General features: G+C 38.7%; 2 protein-coding genes across 4 annotated transcripts in view; one reads left to right on the forward strand and one right to left on the reverse strand.

Moving 5' to 3' along the window:
* Positions 1 to 24,981, forward strand: part of LOC115210075 (queuine tRNA-ribosyltransferase catalytic subunit 1) — a 57,131-nt gene that overhangs the window by 20,564 nt on the left and 11,586 nt on the right. Inside the window, exons 2-12 of one of the 2 annotated variants that reach the window (XM_036510778.1) lie at positions 2,201 to 2,269; positions 4,115 to 4,253; positions 8,665 to 8,743; positions 11,661 to 11,776; positions 15,391 to 15,529; positions 17,690 to 17,765; positions 19,443 to 19,643; positions 20,497 to 20,654; positions 23,255 to 23,287; positions 23,342 to 23,382; positions 23,704 to 23,807. In XM_036510778.1, coding sequence (XP_036366671.1) covers positions 2,201 to 2,269; positions 4,115 to 4,253; positions 8,665 to 8,743; positions 11,661 to 11,776; positions 15,391 to 15,529; positions 17,690 to 17,765; positions 19,443 to 19,643; positions 20,497 to 20,652 — 975 coding nt within the window. In that variant the 3' untranslated portion in view covers positions 20,653 to 20,654; positions 23,255 to 23,287; positions 23,342 to 23,382; positions 23,704 to 23,807. Of the gene's footprint in view, positions 1 to 2,200; positions 2,270 to 4,114; positions 4,254 to 8,664; positions 8,744 to 11,660; positions 11,777 to 15,390; positions 15,530 to 17,689; positions 17,766 to 19,442; positions 19,644 to 20,496; positions 20,655 to 23,254; positions 23,288 to 23,341; positions 23,383 to 23,703; positions 24,065 to 24,981 lie in introns of those variants that run through there. The other variant, XM_029778630.2, reaches the window with a different exon arrangement.
* Positions 24,055 to 24,981, reverse strand: part of LOC115214249 (WD repeat-containing protein 46) — a 34,225-nt gene continuing 33,298 nt past the window's right edge. For both annotated transcript variants that reach the window (XM_029783386.2, XM_029783394.2), the window contains exon 15: positions 24,055 to 24,240. In XM_029783386.2, the coding sequence (XP_029639246.1) occupies positions 24,070 to 24,240 (171 nt within the window). In that variant the 3' untranslated portion in view covers positions 24,055 to 24,069. The remainder of the gene's footprint in view (positions 24,241 to 24,981) is intronic.

Below are 24,981 nucleotides of genomic sequence, written 5' to 3' on the forward strand. Positions count from 1 at the left end.
TTTGAGATTCTGAGAGATGTTTTACTCACACAGCATAAATTAGTGACTAGGTATTTAGTACAAGCAAGTTAATTTCATATTAGTGGAGTTTATTATTCAGTTTCATCTAGTGTATGGAGGAAAGGTAGCTTTAATATCCAAGGTTTTAAACTAGTAATTCCAAGGGTTCAAGATTAAGAAAATGTTATAAACAGTACTGGGCACATTCTTCTATCTGATCCACCAAAATTTAATTGAAATATATCTCTCTCCCTTCAAAAGTGAGAAGCACCTAATTTAGTTGTAGTTAAACATGTCACTCTCATTGTAATTTAAGAACTATCACTCAGGCAACACACTCACTTAATTGAATTATATGTGATATTCCAACTCAAGTTGAGTTGTATGTAGCTCACCTTCTTCAGGTCAGTTATGTGTAACACTCCCAGGCAGAACTGAGTTATAGGTTATCGCTAATTTTATTGGCCTTGGGATGGACATCTATAAACTTGAAGATCTATTTAACCCTTTAACATTAAGATTACTCTTTCAAATGTAATGCTTATTTAGTCACATTGTTTTGAAATTAATCATGCATTATCTTGTAGCTTTGAGATTTTGATGATGTAACTGTTTATTTTTAGAATGACTTTGTTGGGTAGGTATGATGGGCTGGATCTAACCTGTTTGAACATAAAACATATTCTGGGCCTAAAAATCAAAATCAAAATCAAAATCGATCAACATCAATGGAAATTGTAGCTGTGATACCAGTGCCGATAGCACGTAAGAGAACCATCCGAACATGGCTGTTGCCAGCGCTGCCCCGACTGGCCTCCGTGCCGGTGGCACATAAAATACACCATCCGATTGTGGCCGTTGCCAGCCTCGTCTGGCCCTGTGCCGGTGGCTCGTAAAAAGCACCATCCGATCGTGGCCGTTTGCCAGCCTCATCTGGCACCTGTGCAGGTGACACGTAAAAAGCACCCACTACACTCACGGAGTGGTTGGCGTTAGGAAGGGCATCCAGCTGTAGAAAGACTGCCAGATCAGACTGGGCCTGGCGCAGCCTTCTGGCTTCCCAGACCCCAGTTGAACCGTCCAACCCATGCTAGCATGGAAAACGGACGTTTAACGATGATGATGATGATGATGATACAGCCAGTTTAAATGCTAAGGGGTTAATGGATGTGAATGTTCTCTAAAATCATTTCTAGATAACAAACAAACCATAATAAAATGTTGTTGTTTGGTCCCAAGTCAGTTAGGTCTCTGACTAAGCAGGTTTCTCATCAAAGGAATCCATCTTATCTCTATTTGGCATTATTTTTTTTTTCTCAGGAATAGTATACCCTAGATTACATTATCCAATGTTTTCTTTTCTTTTAAAACAGTATGATGTGACATGAGGAAGATTTTGCTGCTATTTATGGCAAGTTGAACAACTATATAGAAGCTCCCTAGAGACCCCCTTGAGTTTTTTTGTTTTATCTGTTGGTATTAAAAATAATATTCCATCAGTCAGAAAGAAAAACATTGTAGGCAAACTCTGGTTGACTAAATATTACCATGGGGACATTTTAATTCACGCATGTTTGTACAAAAAGTTTAATTCTGTTCTTGTCTGTTAATTCTAGATTTTGTGGTCGAGAAGTACATGTTCCTACAGATATAATAGCAGTCAGTCTAGTGCCAGTAACTTTTACTTAAGAAAAGTTGGCGATCTTTCGGTACAAGTACCATAACTGCCAATTATAAACCCACGTGGGTTTATTTACATTTCTGAAGAAAAAAGAAACCTTTTTCCACCACCTCTAACCCTAACCCTAACCCCACATATATAAAAAAAAAAAAAAAACTTTACGGGATGTGACGATCTTCTTCTTCAAATGTAAACAAACAGACTTGGCAGTTATGGTACTTGTACCGAAAGATCGCCGAAAAGTTTTATTTCAGGCACTACAGAAATCACTGAAGCAGTCTTCAGTTTAACAGAGTTATCACTTCTTACGGTGGGGGCTGTTATGTCTGCACAGACATAAACTGGATCATTGAAACCTAAATGTCTAGGTCACAGATACAGCAAAGTATCGGTGATGGAAGGATATGAGCTGTTGACTACATTCTTGGCTATTGCCATTTTCTACTCACCATTTCTGAAAGAAACTCCTTTTTTATATCTATTGAAGATTATATCTAATTTTTCTTCTTTTCATTTTAGGGTCCTGAACTCATGAAAAAAGCAGGCGGCCTTCATGAATTTATGAGCTGGGACAGGAATTTATTAACTGTAAGTGATTTATATTGGTATTAATAACATTTGTACTCTTTGTTAGTTTTACCAATTTCAGCTTTTAAATAAATTTTTCATTTCAGAATTTGGTTTGCAAGATTCTTTATATGAGTTTGTGTGTTGAAGCATATTCTGTTGTGTCTGGGGAGAGTCATTCTCTTTTAGTGCCTTATTATTTAACACACTCACCGGTAAAATTTCCACTTATTTCTTATTTTTATTTTCCTAAAATTTTAGTTGCGTCTTGCAACCTTTTCAATAGTCTTGACTCTTTTAAATAAATGTGTTGTTGAGTAGATGAGGTTGTAGTGATTGTGCCAAAATCTTGATATTTTAGGAAGAACATACTCAGATTGTTCTCTGTTGTTTATCCCAAGTTCATAAAAAGACTTGGATTCAATTCTACAAAGTAACAGGTACTGGAGATATCAACTGGTATCAGGTCACTCTTCAGTGCCACTGGTAACATGTAACCCAGTACAACCTGTCACATGGTCAAGTCATTGGCAACTAACATGGCCAAAGTCCAAAGATTGAAACAAGTAAAAGATAAAAGAAAATTATAACATTGATTATGCTCCCACAGTGGAGGTGCATGGCTTAGTGGTTAGGGTGTCAGCATCATGATCGTAAGATTGTGGTTTCGATTCCTGGACCGGGCGACGCGTTGTGTTCTTGAGCAAAACACTTCATTTCACGTTGCTGCAGTCCATTCAGCTGGCAAAAATGAGTAACGCTGTGATGGACTGGCGTCCCGTCTAGCTGGGGAACACATACGCTATTGAAACCAGGCCCATGAGCCTGGCTAGGCTTTAAAAGGGCGCATTTATTATTACTATTATGCTCCCACTACTTATCGCTGCTTCTTTTGTTGTTGCTGGGTAAAGCTGGTCACGTTTGCTTGAAGAGAGTTAGGATTTTAAAAAAAAGTGTAATTCTTTATGACTTAGATGTAAAAATGTGTCTGCAGAGCTGGAAAGAAGGAAGTTATCCTTGCAACACACTGGTCTCATAAAAGGCACCCAAGGACCATATGATTGTGTTAAACCTGATGCTGGGTTAAGTCTATAACTGACTGAAAAATGCATTTAATTGGTGCTTCCTGATGAATCTTTCTAATTTTTACAGCCTCCATCTTATTTTAAGATTTTACTATGTGCATTAGGTTTAGAGTAGGTACATTGTACCTACATATTGTAAGAGCTAACTAAATGATTTGGCAACTGCCTCAGAAAAACTATCCAATTCATACCAGATCTAAAACGATAATGTTAATTACTGTCTTAAGATTCAGGGGCTTAGCCTTTTCGTTACCAACCCAGCCAAAACCAGCTCTGGCTCTGTAGTACAAATGTCTTGTTTACAAAAATTCTGAATTAAAATCTTCCACCAAACCTTAATCACAATTTATGTTTCTAACACTAGCTGAATAATAACTTAGTTGTTTTTTCTAAATTCTTTGTTATATTTAAAGCAATTGAAAGAAACTGAAAGCATCTCAAAATATATACAGTAACGAAAGGGTTAAATTGTGTGAATAGGGAGTTCATTGAGGGAAATCTGGCTAATGTATTAAACAGGTCAAACAACTACCTAGATGTTTTACTCTGCTTCTGATGAAGTAAGTTGAACATGATGGCATGATTACAGTACAGAACCAGTGACAAGATGCCTGTCATCTACCTTTAAATTCTATTGTTGTTATAATGTGCATTTATTGTAAATTTAAATAACTTGAATAAAAATGGCATTATAATGTGCATTTATTGTAAATTTAAATAACTTGAATAAAAATGGCATAACTTCTTTCTGAAATTTATCATATTGTTTACATCTGTTTAGGACAGTGGTGGCTTTCAGATGGTGTCTCTACTAAAGTTAGCCAAAATTACTGAAGAAGGAGTAGAATTCCAATCACCTCATGATGAAACTATGATGCTATTAACTCCAGAGAGATCAATTGAAATTCAGAATGCACTTGGTAAAAACAGTTTTATAAAATATTTCGATTTTGGATTTGGTTTGCAAGATTCTTTATATGAGTTTGTGTGTTGAAGCATATTCTGTTTTGTCTGGGAAGAATCATTTTCTTTTTGTGCCTTATAATTTAACACACTCACCGATAAAATTTCCAATTATTTCTTTTTTTTTTTTCCTAAGACTATTGAAAAGGTTGCAAGATGCAACTAAAATTTTAGGAAAATAAAAATAAGAAATAACTAGAAATTTTACCAGTGAGTGTGTTAAATTATAAGGCACAAAAATAAAATGATTTTCCCCAGACACAACAGTTTTTTAAGACCTTTAGCTTTTACTAGCAATTCATTTACCTTGTGGTTGTGTACTTTTAAAAGTGGCTCCTCTATTTTAGCTTTTGTATTATTCTTTTTTCGTTTTTTTTTGTATATTTCCACTCATATTTCATAAAAGACTAAGTACTGGCTTGGATGTGTGATTAAGACGCTCACTTTGCAACCATGTGGTTTTAAGTTCAGTTCCACTGCATGGCATCTTGGGCAAGTATCTCCTAGCATAGTTCTAGGCTAACCAATGCTTTGTGAGTAGATTTGGTAGACAGAAACTACATAGAAGCCTATTGTGTGTGTATACATATATATATCATGTGATCACTGTGAACGACCAGGCCATCAGATGTTGCTACACATTGCTGGTCACAATGCGCTTCACATTGTTTTAGCTTTCAATGACACCACCCTGCTGGCTAAGCGAGCAGGCCAACAGAAGAAAGAGTGAGAGAAAGCTGTGGTGAAAGAGTACAGCAGGGATCACCACCACCCCCTGCCGGAGCCTCATGAAGATTTAGGTGTTTACGCTCAATAAATACTCACAATGACCGGTCTGGGAATCGAAACCGCGATCCTACGACCGTGAGTACGCTGCCCTAACCACTGGGCCATTGCGCCTCCACACACACACACACACATATATGGAAATCGTAGTTGTGGTTGATGCCAGTGCTGCCTGACTGGCTCCCCATGCTGGTGGCACATAAAAAGCACCGTCCAAACATGGTCAATGCCAGTGCCGCCTGACTGGTTCCTGTGCCAGTGGCACATAAAAAGCAACCACTACACTCTCGGAGTGGTTGGTGTTTGGAAGGGTATCCAGCTGTAGAAACCTTGCCAGATCAGATTGGAGCCTGGTGCAGCTTCCTGGCTTGCCAGTCCTCAGTCAAACCGTCCAACCCATGCCAGTATGGAAAACAGACGTTAAACGATGATGATGATGATATATATATATTTTGTGTGTGTGTGTGATTGTATTTGTGTCTGTATTTGCCCCATCCTACCACCTGACAATTGATGTTGGTTAGGTTACATCCCAATATTGTGGCAGTTTTTGTCAGTAATACTCTTTTACTCTTTTACTTGTTTCAGTCATTTGACTGCGGCCATGCTGGAGCACCGCCTGTAGTCGAGCAAATTGACCCCGGGACTTATTCTTTGTAAGCCCAGTACTTATTCTATCGGTCTCTTTTGCCAAACCGCTAAGTGACGGGGACGTAAACACACCAGCATCGGTTGTCAAGCAATGCTAGGGGGACAAACACAGATACACACACACATACATATATATATATATATATATATATATATATACACATATATACGACAGGCTTCTTTCAGTTTCCGTCTACCAAATCCACTCACAAGGCATTGGTCGGCCTAGCAGAAGATGCCATGCAGTGGGACTGAACCCGGAACCATGTGATTGGTTAGCAAGCTACTTACCACACAGCCACTCCTGCGCCTATATAATAGAGTCAATTTATTCAACTAAAATCCTCTAAATCAATGCCCTAGTATGGTTACAGTCCAGTGACTGAGGCAACTAAAAGACTAAAAATGAAATATAAATATAACAAAAATTTCAGCAAATTTGAGTAAGTGGAACAAATGATTTTTTACACATAGTTTCGTTGCTTATAACATTACTTAGTGGCTCAGAGTTATTTAGGTCAGTGATTTTCAATCTTTTTTTTTTCTCCCTTATGCTTTTAGTGAGATATTTTATTATAAATACTCACAACAATTCTGTGCTGAAGCAAGAACGAAATTTTGTCTAGGCATAAGTTTATACTATTAACACCAACATAAAACCAAGTGTACCACGCCCTAAATTTTGATTTCTTTGTGGCTGCTATTTCATTTCACATATATTATGTATATATTAATTTTGTCACATACATTATTCTGTCTAGTTTTTCCTTCTATATAAAGCAAAAGATTTGTGCCTGTTTAATAAGTCAATGTTAAATGTTTAAACTCTTTTTTTCCATGCACAGACATGGCTTGTAGGTGCAGACGTGGCTGTTTGGCTAAGAAGCTCACTTTGTATCCAACATAGTTTCAGGTTCAGTCCCACTACACAGCACTTAGGGCAAATGTTTTTTAGTTTAGCCCTGGACCATCAAATGCTTTGTGAGTGAATTTGGTAGATGGAAACTGAGGAAGCTTGTCATACATGTGTGTATATATATATATATATATATAGGCATAGGAGTGGCTGTGTGGTAAGTAGCTTGCTTATGAACCACATGGTTCCAGGTTCAGTTCCACTGCACGGCACCTTGGGCAAGTGTCTTCTACTATAGCCTCGGGATGACCAACGCCTTGTGAGTGGATTTAGTAGACGGAAACTGAAAGATGCCCGTCATATATATGTATGTGTGTGTATATGTTTGTGTGTCTGTGTTTCCCCCCCCCCCACCTCCAACACCACTTGACAACTGATGCTGGTGTGTTTATGTCCCTGTAACTTAGCGGTTCAGCAAAAGAGACCGATAGAATAAGTACTATGTTTACAAAGAATAAGTTCTGGGGTCGATTTGCTTGACTAAAGGCGGTGCTCCAGCATGGCCACAGTCACATGACTGAAACAAGTAAAAGAATATATATGTGTATATATACAAGATAAGAAAATGGAGAAATACATCTAAATCAAATATCAATTATCAGATAATACTCAATCACATACTTTATTAAACCACCACATAAGAGACTGTAGGGTTAAACATAGAAAAAAAGCAGAGCAAATCAGTGTACACAAAGGAATGTACATAAAAAAGTGTAAAAGAGTAATGTTGTATAATAAGTAGAATATATATAAAAAAGAGAATATAAATATAAGTAAATATAAATATAAGTATAGATTACATCTTACAGCTGTTTCAGCCATGTAGATAAGTATGTCTCATTTTACCAATATTAGCCTTTTATGGTAATAGCAAATAAGAAAATGGAGAAGGATAATAGGTGGTTCATCAACTTTTAAACATTGAATTATGTTAACTTATTTATTTATTTGCTAAACTGATAATTACATCTTATATGTAAATAATAATATGTTACATGTAATGTATGTTATTGTAATTATCAATGTAGTAAATAAATAGATAAGTTAACACAATTTAACGTCTAAAAGTTGATGAACCACCTATTATCCTCCTCCATTTTCTTATTTGCTCTATAAATTAATGGTAAAATATCTCTGTACCTTCACCCATTTAGTACACTAGGTAATGTAATTGCATTGCAATAAAAAACACTTGTATATTAATAATTGGGTATTCTACCAGTAGTATACTGGATAGATATTATCCCTTAGTGGATTGGTTTCCCAACCTCTAGCTTTCTTAGAGTTATATATATATATATATATATATATATATATATATATATATATATATATATATATATATCATCATCATCATCATCATTGTTGTCATCATTTAATATCCACTTTCCATGCTGGCATGGGTTGGACAGTTTGAGTGAGGACTGGCAAGCGAGGAGGCTGCACCTGGTTTCTACAGCTGGATGCCCTTCCTAATGCCAACCACTCTGAGAATGTAGTTCTCAGGGATATTTAGCACGACACACAATGTGACAAAGCTGGCCCTTTGAATTACAAGTACAACTCATTTTTGCCTACTGAGTGAACTGGAGCAACAAGAAATAAAGTATCTTGCTCAAGGACGCAATGTGCCTCCAGTAATTCAACTCATGACCTTATTATAGTGAACTGAATACTCTTAACCACTGAGCCTTGACAGTTCTGTTTCTGTTTTTTTTTTTTTTGTATTTTGTTTTTTCTGTGCATAGCGTACCTGGAACTACACTAATCAGTGTATTCTCCCAATTTTTTTTCTTTTTGCAAGATGAAAAAGTACAAAATGAGGGATGTTTAACTGTTGTTTCTAGCAGGTTTAGCAACTGTATAAAGACATCCTCATTGGGTCATGGAGGGCGCTGTCACTGTAATATCAGCTTCAACAACAAAAACTTTTAGGCCACTTAACCAGAAACTCAACATATTACCTGTTCATTTCTCGTAAAATGATTGTTTCTTATTCATGTTTATTCTTGTAGGGGCTGACATTATAATGCAATTAGATGATGTTGTATCCAGTTTGGTAAGTGGGCCAAGAGTGGAAGAAGCCATGCATAGGTATAATCTTTGTTATTCTAATTATCTTTATTCCTTAATCTAATTAGTGTATTTGTTACTGCTATGAGGCTAAGGTTTTGAGCTACAGACTTAGATGGTTAAGAGCTTAGTTAAAGTTAGATTACACTATTGTGTTAATGATTAGCCCCAGGTCAACTTAAGCTTGAACAGACTTAGGATCAAAGGCATTCCTGCTACGATCATCTCATTTTTTTTTTTTTACCTTGTGGAGATGTAGTTAGGGGTGTATCTAATGTGTGTCCTTACCTTTTTAAGATGATGGAATATAATCTGCAGGAGATTTGGTTGTTATTTCTAGCAGGCTGTTTGACCTCACAGAGGCTCTCTCGTTGGCTCATTGTGTTTTATATTTCGGTGACACATGCAACTCTCAGAAAGGCTGAGGACGCTCGATCTTTATTCTCTTGAAAAATGCCGCCGCCGTGGTGATCTCATTCTCGCCCACAACATCATAAGCGGAAAGTGTAACCTCTCGAAAGAGCTGTTCTTCACTCCTATTCCAGAGCGTCGGCTGCGGGGTCATTCTGAAAAGCTCTACCTGCGACGATTTCATCTCAATCGAAGGAGAGGAGCTTTCTCCGTCCGGGTTGCGGATCCGTGGAACAAGCTGCCAGACGAGATGGTGAAGATGCTGACGACCGCTTTGTTCAAAGCCTCCCTTGACCTCAAGTGGCCTGAACTCTTTACATGAACACCACCCTGTACTTGACTCTATGTCCCCTTACATGGCCTTGCTATTTGCTTTTGAGCCAAATTAACTAACTAACTTAAGTCCAGCAAATAAGTAAGAGTGAAACCTGTTAAATGATCAACAGCATTGAAAGAATTTCCACTTGTAAAAACTATTGTTCCAGCACTGTAAAAATGTTGAAATATAGAAAAGAAAACCCCTTTCATTCTTGCTGACAAAAATGGGTTCAAATTTATTTTGTTCCAATTCATATAGGCGCAGGAGTGGCTGTGTGGTAAGTAGCTTGCTAACCAACCACATGGTTCCGGGTTCAGTCCCACTGCGTGGCATCTTGGGCAAGTGTCTTCTGCTATAGCCCCGGGCCGACCAATGCCTTGTGAGTGGATTTGGTAGACGGAAACTGAAAGAAGCCTGTTGTATATATGTATATATATATATGTGTGTGTGTGTGTTTGTCCCCCTAGCATTGTTTGACAACCGATGCTGGTGTGTTTACGTCCCCGTAACATAGCAGTTCGGCAAAAGAGACCGATAGAATAAGTATTGGGCTTACAAAGAATAAGTCCTGGGGTCGATTTGCTCGACTAAAGGCGGTGCTCCAGCATGGCCGCAGTCAAATGACTGAAACAAGTAAAAGAGTATACATTTTGCACTGAGTTTCTTTTTCATATTTGTTGAATATGTAACAAACATTGAATGCGAGCAAATATGTGAAATTCTGAGAAGTAACTGAGTGAATCATGAACTTCTAACAAATATAAAAAGAGTAAAGGTTAAGGACCCCCTTCAGTCATGACTGACCATGGGATTGCACCAAGAAAGTTACCCTCCAAGGTACAAATCCAGGCAAGGTTGTTTATGGAAGCCCAGCAGTTGCCCATGCATACTAGCCTCCCCTCTCCACGCCACCGATATTATCCAAGGGAAAAACAAAGGCCAATACAGCTTGGCATCAGTGACATCACAACTCATTTCTACAGCTGAGTGAACTGGAGCAACGTGAAATAAAGTGTCTTGCTCAAGAAAACAACACACAGCCTAGTCTGGAAATCAAACTCTCTACCTCATGATTGTGAGTCCGTTGCTCTAACCACTGAGCTATGTGCCTTCACACAAGTATACAAATATATATGATACTGGTGTATAACTTTGAATCAATAGCGTTATGCATAATGAAAGTTGAATATCCTCTGGCTGGTGTACTTGTGCAAAAAAGATATTTCCCACAAAAAAATCTATCACATGTTTTTCATAAATGTGTAAACTAGACCAAGTGCAAGTGTGGCTGTGTGGTAAGCTTGCTTTTAGTCATGTAGCTTTGAGCCCAGTCTTGCTGTGTAGCATCTTGGGTGAGTAGCTTTTACTGTAGGCCCAGATTGACCAAACACTTGTGAGTAGATTTGGTGGATGGAAACTGAGAGAAGTCCATTATGTGTGTGTGTGTCCTTGTCTTGAAATTACATGATGGTTCTAAATGAGCATCACTGTCATACAAGCAATGCCAGTTGTTTCCAGTCTCCATGAAAAACATGTCTGGTCATAAGAAACTCTTACTTTGCTTGGAAACTAATGATTATTGGCAGTATGAAGGGTATCAGGCCATAGGAAATCTGCTTCAACAAATTCCATCTGACCCATGCAAGCATGGAAAAATATACGTTAAAACTATGATGACTGGTCATAGAGAATTATGTAATCCTACTCAGAGTCTAAAATTACCTGCAGAAAGGATATAAAGCTCTATAACTTGGGAAATGATAGCCCAGTCATTTATTTCTTCTGTAAATAGGCATAGGAGTGGCTGTGTGGTAAGTAGCTTGTTTACCAACCACATGGTTCCGGATTCAGTCCCACTGTGTGGCACCTTGGGCGAGCGTCTTCTACTATAGCCTCGGGCCGACCAAAGCCTTGTGAGTGGATTTGGTAGGCAGAAACTGTATATATATGTATGTACGTGTGTGTGTATATGTTTGTGTATGTGTTTGTCCCCCCAACATCGCTTGACAACCGATGCTGGTGTGTTTACGTCCCCATAATTTAGCGGTTCGGCAAAAAGAGACCGATAGAATAAGTACTAGGCTTACAAAGAATAAGTCCTTGGGTCGATTTGCTCGACTAAAGGCAGTGCTCCAGCATGGGCACAGTCAAATGACTGAAACAAGTAAAAAAGTAAACTAAGAATTTGATAATTTTTTTTCATTGCAGAACAGTTCGTTGGCTTGACCGGTGTCTCAAAGCTCACAGCCGACCACATGACCAAAATCTTTTTCCAATAGTTCAAGGTGGACTCAATGCTAATCTTCGACGTCAGTGTGCTGAAGGTAGAGTGCATAACTTGTTTACTTTTATTCTTTTACTGATTTTAGTTGTTGGAATCAGGCCATGCTTCGAAAGTATTGCCAATTGTATAAAAAACAATATTCGATAATGCCACCAAGGATATTTGGGAAAGGTAAAGTCAACCTTGGTGAAATTTGAATTCAGAATGTAACCAAACAATACCACAATATATTTTGTCTGATGCTCTGCTAATTCTACCATATTTGCTGAGTTTGTTTCTTTGTTTATGTATAAAGTTTTTGTGTAATGTTTAGAGCAAGCATTACCATATTTCTCTCTCTTTTACTTGTTTCAGTCATTTGACTGCGGCCATGCTGGAGCACCGCCTTTAATCGAGCAACTCGACCCCGGGACTTATTCTTTTGTAAGCCCAGTACTTATTCTATCGGTCTCTTTTGCCGATCCGCAAAGTAACGGGGACATAAACACACCAGCATCGGTTGTCAAGCAATGCTAGGGGGACAAACACAGACACACAAACACACACGCATATATATACATATATACGACGGGCTTCTTTCAGTTTCCGTCTACCAAATCCACTCACAAGGCATTGGTTGGCCCGAGGCTATAGTAGAAGACACTTGCCCAAAGTGCCACGCAGTGGGACTGAACCCGGAACCATGTGGTTGGTAAACAATCTACTTACCACACAGCCACTCTGCTTTATTTCCCTTTATTTTAAAAATAATGAAGAATTTAGTAAAATGAATGTGTCATTATTAAGCTAGTTTTTGGAATTAATATTCAGTTAATAATTAGAATATTTTTTTTTTACCAAAGTTGGTCATTTAGATATTAAGTATTATAATCATGATTGTTGTTAACGAATAAAAATGTCTTGGCTTACTGCATTGAGTATGTCAGTGCTTGGCCAATCTGTATTTCTGTGAGAAAGAATGACAAGGGAGTGTCTGTAACTAGTTTTAGAACAAATATCTCAAAGGACTCTGTTCAAAAAGCATCAGTTTGTCAGTTTTCCAACCAATGTTTATGTCCTTTCACAATATACATCAACAAAAGATCTCTCTCTCTCTCTCTTTCTCTCCTGCACTCTCATATGGGCTTCTACATAGTTCCTGTGTACCAAATTCTACTCAAAAATTATCGATCAATCATCTAACATAATGGTACAAGACACTTGCTTAGGGTGCTATGTTGTGGGACTGAACCTAGAACACATGGTTGTGAAAAAAACTTCTTGACCCCGCAACTCTATCTGCACCCATATTTACTGCTAGAAACATTAAACAGCAAAACAGCAATAATTATGCAGTGAGGCAAACTATCACATGGGTGTGTGGTTAAAGAGATTGCTTTGCAACCACATGGTTTTGGGTTCAGTTTCACTGCATGACACCTTGAGCACATGTCTTCTACTGTAGCCCTGGGCCAACCAAAGCCTTGTGGATAGACTGGGTAGATCTGAGGACATGTAAAGGCTTGAAAGAAATGAAGCTAGCATGCTTCGCTGGATGTGCAGTGTCAGTGTAGATGTACAACAAAGTAAGTTTTCTTGAGAGAAAAGTTGGGCATAAGAAGCATCAGATGGTATTGTCATGTGATGCATATGGACAAGGACAACTGTGTAAAGAAATGTTGATCTCAAACTGCGGATGGAACCTGTGGAAGAGGTAGACCCAGGAAGACATGGGGCAAGGTGGTGAAGCATGATCATTGAATGTTGGGCCTTATGAAAGCAATGATTAGCGATGAAGGCAGCAAGCTGGCAGAAACATTAGCATGCTGGGTGAAATGCTGAGTTGTATTTCGTCTGTCCTTAGGTTCTGAGTTCAAATTTCGCTGAGGTCGACTTTGCCTTTCATCCTTTCAGGGTCGATAAATTAAGTACCAGTTACGCACTGGGGTCGATGTAATCAACTTAATCCCTTTGTCTGTCCTTGTTTGTCCCCTCTATGTTTAGCCCCTTGTGGATAATAAAGAAATAGGAAGCAATGATTAGTGACCAAGACCTCTGGCGACATGCTGTGCTTGAGAAGACCTGTCAAGCCAAGTGCAATCGTTGTTGTGGTTGATCCCAGTATCATGCAACTGGTACCCATGCTGGTGGCATGTAAGAAGCACCTTTTGAGCATTAGGTCTCATGGATGCAATGACAAATGACCAAGACCTTTTGCAAAATGCTATGCTTGAGAAGACCCATCAAGCAAAGTGATATTATAGTCATGGCAGATACTGGTGGCATGTAAAAGCACTCATTACAGTCTTGGAGTGGTTGGTGTTAGGAAAAGAATCTAGCTGCAGATATCATGTCAAATCAGACTGGAGTCTGGTGCAGCCCCTCAGCTTACTAGCCCTCTTCAAACCGTTCAACCCATGCCAGCATGGACAATGGATGTTAAATGATGATGTGTGTTTGTGTCTTCTTGTTTTGACATTGAATCATCATCATTTAACATCCGCTTTCCATGCTAGCATGGGTTGGACGATTTGACTGAGGACTGGTGAACCAGATGGCTGCAGCAGGCTCCAATCTTGATCTGGGAGAGTTTCTACAACTGGATGCCCTTCCTAATGCCAATCACTCCGAGAGTGTAGTGGGTGCTTTTATATGCCACTGGCATGGGGGCCAGTCAGGCAGTACTGGCAACGACCTCGCTCGAATCTTTTACACATGCCACCGGCACAGGTGCCAGTAAGTCGATGCTGGTAACGATCATGCTTGAATGATAATTGTAAATGAGAGTCACTACTATACAAGAGGTGTCATTTATTTCCAATATTCTGGAAAAACATGCCATGGAAAAATATTACTTTGCTAGGAAAAAGGTGAAGGTTGTTGACAGGAAGGGCATCCAACCATTGAAAATCTGTTTCAATAAACACTGTTTTACCTATACATGCATGGAAAAATGGACATTAAGAGATGATGATCTGAAAATCATATTGATCAGTAACGTTTAATATTTGATTTATTCTGGATTTGTTTCAGTCTTATAAAACCTCTGCACCAAAGCATTAACTCACTGTACTTAACTATTGTTATCCATACAGATGGCATCTCTGAATATTAGTTGTACTTAGAATGGATTAACAGATGCTGCATAACTGGACACATCCCAAATTAGTTGTACTAGTTTAGTCACTCTAATAAACAAAACCAATGGATAGTATTTACATTATTTACATTTGACGGATATTTGTCCTCATCTTCTATGTTGTTAACACAACGTTTTGATTGATATACCCTCTAGCTTTCATCAGGTGTCTTGAGGGGAGAAATTTCAAACCTGGCATAGTGGTTAAGAGTGCAGGCTACTAACCTCAAGATTCTGAGTTCAATTTCAAGCAGTGACCTGAATGATAATAATAATAATAATAATAATAACAACAGCAACAACAACAACAATATCGCAAAATACCTTAGGAATGAGAACCCAGGTTTGAAATTTCCCCAAGACACCTGATGAAGGCTGGAGGGTATAGCACCCAAAACGTGTTAATAACAAACAAGATGAGAACAAATATCCATCAAATGTAAATAATGTAAATAGTTCCTCATCTCTTAAATATAGAACTGCAAAACCAATGGATATTTAGCTTTTTTTATTGAATAACATTTCGATAATTTTAGAATTGGTAAAAAGGGATGTTCCTGGCTTTGCCATTGGTGGATTAAGTGGAGGAGAAGAAAAACATGCTTTCTGGAAGATGGTTACCTTATCCACAGATGTTTTACCAAAGGAAAAACCAAGATATCTTATGGGTGTTGGGTAAGTTCCTTTTAGATTATTCATTTATTGTTGTTTTTGTTTGCGACTGTTCCTGGTTGTATAAAACAAACTTCCTGTTTAAAGTGATATAACTCTGATATCACATTCATAATTTCTTAAAACATTTGCTTCCTTTCTGTGGTCACAAAATACTTCAGATCTTTTCTGTGTTGGACCCTCTAGAATTCCCTTCCCATCCATGCTTTTTCTAGAAATGTCAGTTCTTAAAAGTTCAGTTGACAATCAACTGCATTGATCTCACCAGTCTGGAATGTACAGGGGTTGGACAAAACAATAGAAACACCTAGCATCATGGTCTCATAATTTTGAAATATGGCTGGACTGGCTGGACTGGCTTCTGTGCCGGTGGCACATAAAAAGCACCATCCGAACATTGCCGATGCCAGTGCCGCCTTGGCTGGCTTCCGTGCCGGTGGCACGTTAAAAGCACCAACTGATCGTGGCCGATGCCAGACCCCCCTGGCACCTGTGCAGGTGGCACGTAAAAAGCACCCACTACACTCGCGGTGTGGTTGGCGTTAGGAAGGACATCCAGCTGTAGAAACACTGCCAGATCAGACTGGAGCCTGGTGCAGCCCCTGGCTTCCCAAACCCCGGTCGAACTGTCCAAGCTGTGCTAGCGCGGAAAACAGACGTTAAACGATGATGATGAGGATATAAAACCATCAAAAGCTTGTTTATTTTTATGTTTTTTGATCTATTATTAGTGTTGCTTAATATGTTTTGCTAAAATTGCTGTTTCTTTTCAGATATCATCAGAAAAAGGTAATCAAAATTCATTAAAATGACTGATCTATCAGACTTTCAAAGAGATCAAATTGTTGGTGCTTCTATGACAGGTGCTAGCATTACGTAAACAGCTGAAATGTTTGATGTATAAAGAAGTACTGTCTTGAAAGTAATGACAGCCTTTGAGAAAGAGAGAAAAACCTCCTCGTCGAAACAAAACTTTTGTATAGGGACTGTCAGACTCTAACGTGAATTGTTAGAAAGGATCACAAAAGTATAGCTCCCAAAATTACTGCAGAGCTTAATGACCACCTCGAAACCACAGTTTCCACAAAAACTGTTCAGCAGGAGTTGCACAAAGCCAGATTTCATGGGAGGGCTGCAGTCCAGAAAACCACTACTTTCAAAAACAAGCATTGCAAAGCATTTAGAGTGGTGTAAAAACCTACAGAATTGGTCCCTAGAGCAATGGAAGGATGTTATTTTCTCGAACAAGTCATCCTTTATCTATTTCCGACCACCAGCTGAGTATACGTGTGGAGACAACCAAAAGAATCATTTGACCCAAACTGCCTTCTTTCAACTGTTAAACATGGAGGAGGATGTGATGATCTGGTGGGGTTATATCTTGGAAATCTGCTGGCCCAATGGTTTCCCTTCATGGCAGAATTAATAGTCAAGACTATTTAAGTATTTTATCTGATCAAATTCATCCTATGGTTGCGGAACTGTTTCCAGAGGGAAACGTAACCTTTCAGGATGATAATGCCCCAATTCACACAGCTAAAGTTGTTACTGAATGGCATGAGGAACATTCTAGTGAAGTTGAACATCTTATCTTGCCATCACAGTCTCCAGATCTCAATATTATTGAACATTTATGGTGCATTTTAGGAAAACAAGTGAGGAGTCAATATGCTCCACCATCATTACTTCAAGAACTAGAGACTGTTTTAGCTGAAGAATGGACAAAAATTCCTTTGGAAACAATTCAAACTTTGTACGAGTCCATACCTCATAGAATCCAAGCTATAATTACTGCCAAAGGTGGTTGTACCCCATATTAAAATAAATTTGTTTGAAATTTTAAGGTGCATCAGGCTCCAATCTTGATCTATCTAGCAGAGTTTCTACAGCTTGATGTCCTTCCTAACGCCAACCATTCCGAGAGTGTAGTGGGTGCTTTTACGTGCCACCGGCACGAGGGCCAGTCGGACGGTACTGGCAACAGCCATGCTCAAATGTGTTTTTTATGTGCCACCTGCACAGGAGCCAGTCCAGCGACATCATTGGTATCAAAAGGGTTAAACCATTCTTATTTTTATTGAAAATAGATGAAAATAAAAAACCTTTACAATATATGTATTATTAGTATTAAATCCATAATTGTAAGCTGTATCTTCTCTTTAGGTTTCCTGAAGATTTAGTGGTGTGTGCTGCTCTTGGATGTGACATGTTTGATTGTGTTTTCCCAACACGGACAGCAGTAAGTTAATGTTTTACTTTATTCCTTTCATTCTTACCCATGATGCAAGTATATTTTAAACCAGGTTTCCTCTTTGAGGACATCCCAAATGATGTTTTTTTCCCCTCTCTTCACCAGTCTCAGATCCCTGCCAAAAACATCACAAATGCTGCTCTATATCCATTGACCAGAACCATAAATAATGATAATTTTTCTCCATAGCACAACAATAAACAGATTAACCAAATTTAGCATATGCTTTCTTATATATTGATATATCTTTACACATGCTTAGTGAAAATATTGTACTATAGAGCCAAATGTGTGCTTTAAGTGCAGCATTTTTCAACCATTTTTTTACTTGTGGATTTCTTTGGTTCCTCTCTTACTAAGATGGACCCTTCTAACCATTCAATGTAAAAAAAACTCCTATTATATTTTTGACCGGGACCTCTGGAAATATGCTGTGCTTGAGAAGACTTGGCAGGCACAAGTGAGACCATAACCTTGTGGGCTATGCCAGGGGTGTAACCAGCCCACTTATGCATGCCTTTCCTTCATTGGACACTAAATTCTGCTTGCGAAGACCTGTTGAGGCAAGTGAAATCGAAATCAAATTCGATGACTGGCATCCATGCTAGTGGAGCGCTAAGAGTACCATGCGAGTGAGATCGTTGCCAGAACAACAAACTGGCCTCCGTGCCAATGGCACATTAAAAACACCATTCGAGCGTGATCGTTAACTGCATCGCCTTACTAGCACTTGTGCTGGTGACACGTGAAAAAACATTTGAGCGAGGTCGTTGCCAGTGCCACTGGACTGGCTCCTGTGCAGGTGGCACATAAAAAGCACCATTTGAGCATGGCCGCTGCCAGTACCGCCTGACTGGCCCTCGTGCCAGTGACACGTAAAAGCACCCACTACACTCTCAGAGTGGTTGGCGTTAGGAAGGGCATCCAGCTGTAGAAACTCTGCCAGATGAGATTGGAGTCTGGTGCAGCCATCTGGTTCGCCAGACCTCAGTCAAATCGTCCAACCCATGCTAGCATGGAAAGCAGACATTAAAACGATGATGAATTAAATATTGTTAGGAATAGTCTAAAAACAATTGTTAAAATATTTTGTGCATTGTAGAAGTATAACCTATTTATTGCAGATAAATTTCAACAAAATCTTATATGGGCCCTGGTTGAGAACCGAATCTGTCACATGATGTTTCCATTATGCCCTTATTGCTTAAGGAAAAGAGGAACATCACTTTTTGTATGTCTGATCCTCCAAAATACAAGGCTTTTGTGTTTCATCAAAAATGAAATTAATTATATCTGTTTATTGAAATGTTGCTACACACTATAAAAACTTTAATTTCAAATTGTGTACTTCAAGCTATTCCAATGGGAGTTTAATTCATTAAAACAAGTTAATGAAACATTTGTTAATTATACATATTTGAACTGTGCAGTCCATGCCATTATCCACTGTTACATGGATTGGATCAATGTTATAGACGTATTGGTAAAAGTATGAACAGCACCACAACCCATCAGCTAGCTGCAGTTTTATTGTTTAATTTATCAGGTTTTAACTAGAAATGATTCTCCCACTAAAGACGTGTATTTCTAATATTTTCTCAATAAAATTATATATTTTATACAAAGTTTTCTATGAAATCTATTCATGAATTTTTACACTTTTAGCGTTTTGGTACTGCGCTGGTGCCAACTGGCCAGTTAAATTTGAAGAATAACAAGTTTGCCACAGATTTCCGTCCAATCGATGAAAACTGTCCATGCAGCACCTGTAAGGAATATAAATACACTCGGGCTTATTTACACACTATAGTTACTTATGAATCGGTCGCATGCCAGCTTTTAACAATACATAACATTGCGTATCAGGTATGTTGGTTCAATGTATTTTTTAAAACTTCAAATTCCTAAATTTGTATTATTTGTTCTTACTTATTACTTAAGCCCTTCATTTCCTATTGGAGCATAGACTATCAACAACTTCTCTTCACTGTTCTCAACACTGATTTGTCTTTTCTACTTCTCTTTAGTTGGATTCCTGCTTTGTTACTTCTGTGGCTTTGCAGCTTCCTGTTGGAAGACTGTCCTCTCCCAGATCTTGTTGGTTTTGAATTGTCTTCAATTCTCCTGTAATGTTGCTTCTTTGCTTCATATGAGCGTTGGCCATATACAAATCTATTTTTACTTCTGGGAAGAGGAGGTGATCCATATTAGTCTAGCCTCTATCCTTTGACCTGTCTGGCAAAGGGAAATCCCTACCAAGCAGTTCCACTCCTGGAAAAGCTCACAGGATCATTCAGACACACAAGCTATTACATCACCACAAAGACTGGACCTTGTGATGTATTATTTGATCTATATCATTTAAAACATTTTAAAACTTCTAATTTAGTAAACTGCTGTGAAATATTCTCCAAAGAGGCCTTAGGATGTTTTGTAAATGTCTCATTTATAACTACATATTGACCTACCATAAATGGCTAATATGAGTTGAATGAGACATGCTTATCTACATGGCCGAAACAGCTGTAAGATATAGTCTATATTTATATTTATGTACACTGCTTTACCCTGCATTATTATGTTTAACCTTATAGTTTCTTATGTAGTGGTTTAATAAAGTATGTGATTGAGTATTATCTGGTAATTGATATTTGATTTCGATGTATTTCTCCATTTTTTTATTTTGTATAATTTTAAATTAAATATTTATTTTTTTCAGTTAAATCTGATGCTGTCAATACACGAAAGTATTAAACAAGATAAATTTCCAGAATTCATCAAAGACTTTTTTAAGAAAATATATCCTGAAGAAAATTACCCTAAATGGGCTGAAGAAAGTCTTTCAAGTGTTAATGTACATCTCAGGGAATGTTGACATGATTAAGAATATTATCATAATCGTTTATAGACTTTAATTGCATGAATTATTTTTCATCTTCAATATTATTAAAGGTTTACATTTGTACATTAAATCAAATACATATTTATACCTATTTCTTTATTACCCACAAGGGGCTAAACATAGAGGGGACAAACAAGGACAGACATAGGTATTAAGTCGATTACATTGACCTCAGTGCGTAACTGGTGCTTAATTTATCGACCCCGAAAGGATGAAAGGCAAAGTCGACCTCGGCGGAATTTGAACTCAGAACGTAATGGCAGATGAAATACCGCAAAGCATTTCGCCCGGCGTGCTAACGCTTCTCCCAGCTCGCTGCCTTAGATACATATTTATACCTTCTTCTAATCAATTCTAGAGAGAATATTTTTATTTAAAATATATATAATTTTGAAAATGTCTTGAATTCACTATGAAATATTTGCTAAATTTGTTTTAACCACCTTTGTTCACCACGCATGGCATTTTCCTCTAGCTCCATCTCTATCTCATCTGTCACTCTTCTTTCACATTCTTGCAAACTTATCTCTCCACTCACCCTGTCCAATTCTCAGTACTATTTCACTTATATACACTCCACCCTGTAACTTGATAGTAAGCCTCAACACTTCTTTACCGCCATCTCTTTCACACTCTCTCCTTTTTGCAACTAGGATTGCCATGTATCTCCTCTATAGCAAAAACAGCAGTATCTGTATCTCCACCACACTTCAGTCACCTCCCTTAATACTACTCCCCACCTCAGCTGAGTTACTTGGTGATCTCACTGGAGCCAGGTAAAGAGCACCCAGTATATTCTGTAAAGTGATTGGTGTGGAAAACATGTCAAAGCAAAAAGTAGAGCTTGGCACATTCCACTGGTTTGCCAGCTTAGAAAATGGTGATGAATTCAAAATGCATTGCATAAATGAAAAGAAACTACTTATAGCAAGTGGATATGCATCATCATTATACGTGTTTTCCATGCAAGTATGGGTTGGACGGTTCGACTGGGGTCTGGGAAGCCAGGAGGCTGCACCAGGTTCCAGTCTGATCTGGCAGTGTTTCTACAGCTGGATGCCCTTCCTAGTGCCAACCACTCCGTGAGTGTAGTGGGTGCTTTTTACATGCCACCAGCACAGGGGCCAGAGGAGGCTGGCAATGGCCACGATCGGTTGGTGCTTTTTATGTGCCACCAGCATGGATGCCAGTCAAGGCACATAAAGTTCACACAAAATTGTTGCCATTTAGTCCTTGGAAATCTCTGACTGGGTTGAACTATCATCAAAAACATTCCAGCCATGCCTATAAGATGAAAAGTTGAGATTTGGCTATTTCTGGCAAGCTGAACAACCATAGAGAGGCTAGATCTAAGTCTCAGTTCATTTAATGCCCACTTTCCCATGTTTGCAAGGGTCAGATGGAATTTAAGGCAGATTTCTAAGGCCAGATGTTTTTCCTGTTGCCAACCTTCCCCATAAAAGATTGGAAATGATCAACATCACTTTTATGATGGTGATGCTCATTTGTAACCATCATATGGCACCAGTGATGTTGCAACTCATTTCTACAGATGAGTGAACTGGAGCAATGTGAAATAAAATGTCTTGCTCAAAAACACAACACACAGCCCAGTCCGAGAATCGAACTCACTACCTCATGATTGTGAGCCTGATGCTCTAACTGAGCCATGCACCTTTACACATGCCTACATATGTATATACAAACACACACATACACAAGACAAATTTATTTCAGTTTCTTTCTACCAAATTCACTCATAAAGCTTTAGTCACCCATGACTTTCCAGTCCTTTTTACAATCATGTATTTAGAACTACATTATCCAATCTGCCATCCTTAACCCCTTACCCGGCAGAAACAAATATATGCATTTTGACCGAAATCGTTTTTTTCTATCTCTGGCGAGTTAACTCGTCAAAAGATAGACTCGCCAAAATCGACAGCAAACGAATTCCTTCGTCTGTTATAAAAAATATGTCTGAAAAAATACATTTATTTTCAAAATAATTGTTGGGTAAGGGGTTAATTGACTTGAAGTCTTTTGTTATTGAGCTAGATGATTAGTAACCATTAATATACATTGTTATTTAGATGGTTTCTTAAAGTAGATATACATTAATGTTCTAAAGAGAAAAGTGGTATTGCTAATATGGGTGCTTTTAAATAAAAGCTAGTGCCACTGGACTGGCTCCTGTGCAGGTGGCACGTAAAAAAACACCATTTGAGTGTGGCTGTTGCCAGTACCGCCCGATTGGCCCTCGTGCCAGTGGCACGTAAAAGCACCCACTACACTCTCGGAGTGGTTGGCGTTAGGAAGGGCATCCAGCTGTGGAAACTCTGCCAGATCAAGATTGGAGCCTGGTGCAGCCATCTGGTTCGCCAGTCCTCAGTCAAACCATCCAACCCATGCTAGCATGGAAAGCAGATGTTAAACGATCATGATGATGATAACGGTTATTGGGATTATTATTATTACATCTTTAAAATTTCATCAGTTTTAACATCCACTTTTCCAGTTTATACAGTTTTGAAAATATTGTAATTTTTTTTTAAAATACAAAACACCCACAACTCCTCTTTCTACAACTGCATCCCCCTCTATCCATCTGCCAGTTTCTAGCATGGATTAGATGGACTTGAGGCAAATTTTTTACAACCAGATGCCATTTTTGTTACCAACACTCACCTGTTTCCAAGGAAGGTAATTTTTTTTTTTTGCGCTCTTTTCAAGCCTAACCAGGATCATGAGCCCAGTTTCCCGGTTTCTGTAGCATATGTGTTCCCCCCAGGTGGACGGGACGCCAGTCCATCACAGCATTACTCAAGAAACAGGAAGAAAGAATGAGAGAAAGTTGGGGCAAAAGAGTACAACAGGGGTCGCTACCACCCCCTACCGGAGCCTTGTGGAGCTTTAGGTGTTTTCGCTAAATAAACACACACAACGCCTGGTCTGGGAATTGAAACCGTGATCCTCCAACCGCAAGTCCGCTGCCCTAACCACTGGGCCATTGTGCCAAGGCAGGTAATACTTCCCCACAACCAGACATATTTTCCAAGAAGGTTATAACCAAAGGACACTGAATGTATGATGATTCTCATTTCCATCTATTGTGACAAACACATACAGTTACACATACATACATATATATGACAGGCTTCTTTCAGTTTCCAAGTTAGTAGGGTATATTTTGAGTGAGTTTTGTTGCTATTTCTAACAAGTTGAGTGACTGCAAAGAGGCTTCCTCATTGGTTAAGTAAGATTACTTTGGCTCGAGCATTGTCAGCAAAAGCAAGATTCTCTGGCTTGTAGTCACTCCCACTGAGCTGTGATTATCTTCATTTAAGTAAATTAATAATTAGAATACAATAAAAAGACAATTCCACATTTTTATTCTTTAGAATATTTCTCTCTCCATTCTTTTTCCTTTTGCTCCATCATTTCCTCTTTGCGTGTTTTCCTTTTACCTTCTTCTTTGATGGCTCTCGTCCTTCTAATCACTTTGTCAGTTTTCTTGCTATGTTTCGCGTTTTGCTTTAATTTAACAAGTTTTCCTGGAGCCTAGAAATAGAGAGAAAAAATGCATATAATAGTAATAATAATTTCTACACAGGCACAAAGTAGTGCCATCTGCAGCACCCACCCCCACCAACAACAGTAATAATATATAACGAACTTATTGTATACAGTGCTCAGGTGCACTTCAACACATTAGGAAAAGTAGCTGATGGAAGCACTCCGTCGGTTCCGACAATGAGGGTTCCGGTTGAACCGAATCAACGGAACAGCCTGCTCGTGAAATTACCGTGTAAGTGGCTGAGCACTCCACAGACACGTGTACCCTTAACGTAGTTCTCGGGGATATTCAGCATGACACAGAGAGTGACAAGGCCGGCCCTTTGAAATACAGGTACAACAGAAACAGGAAGTAAGAGTGAGAGAGAGTTGTGGTGAAAGAGTACAGCAGGGATCACCACCATCCCCTGCCGGAGCCTCGTGGAGCTTTTAGGTGTTTTCGCTCAATAAACACTCACAACGCTCGGTCTGGGAATCGAAACCGCAATCCTACGACCGCGAGTCCGCTACTCTAACCACTGGGCCATTGCGCCTCCACAGGAAAAGTAGCCAAGTATGTAATGAACAGTACATAGAATAATGCACAGAAAGTGAACAAAAAGATCTCAATGTGGAAATGGGTGCAGTGCAGAATACTGCCTAGTTGGTTCAGCAAGAATTATTCAGAAAGTCCTCAGTGCAAAGTAAGAACTCTAACAGCAGGAAGAATACTTCTCAATGCTAAAC

Source organism: Octopus sinensis, linkage group LG1 (genome assembly GCF_006345805.1).
Source record: "Octopus sinensis linkage group LG1, ASM634580v1, whole genome shotgun sequence".
Taxonomy (NCBI): Eukaryota; Metazoa; Mollusca; class Cephalopoda; order Octopoda; family Octopodidae; genus Octopus; species Octopus sinensis.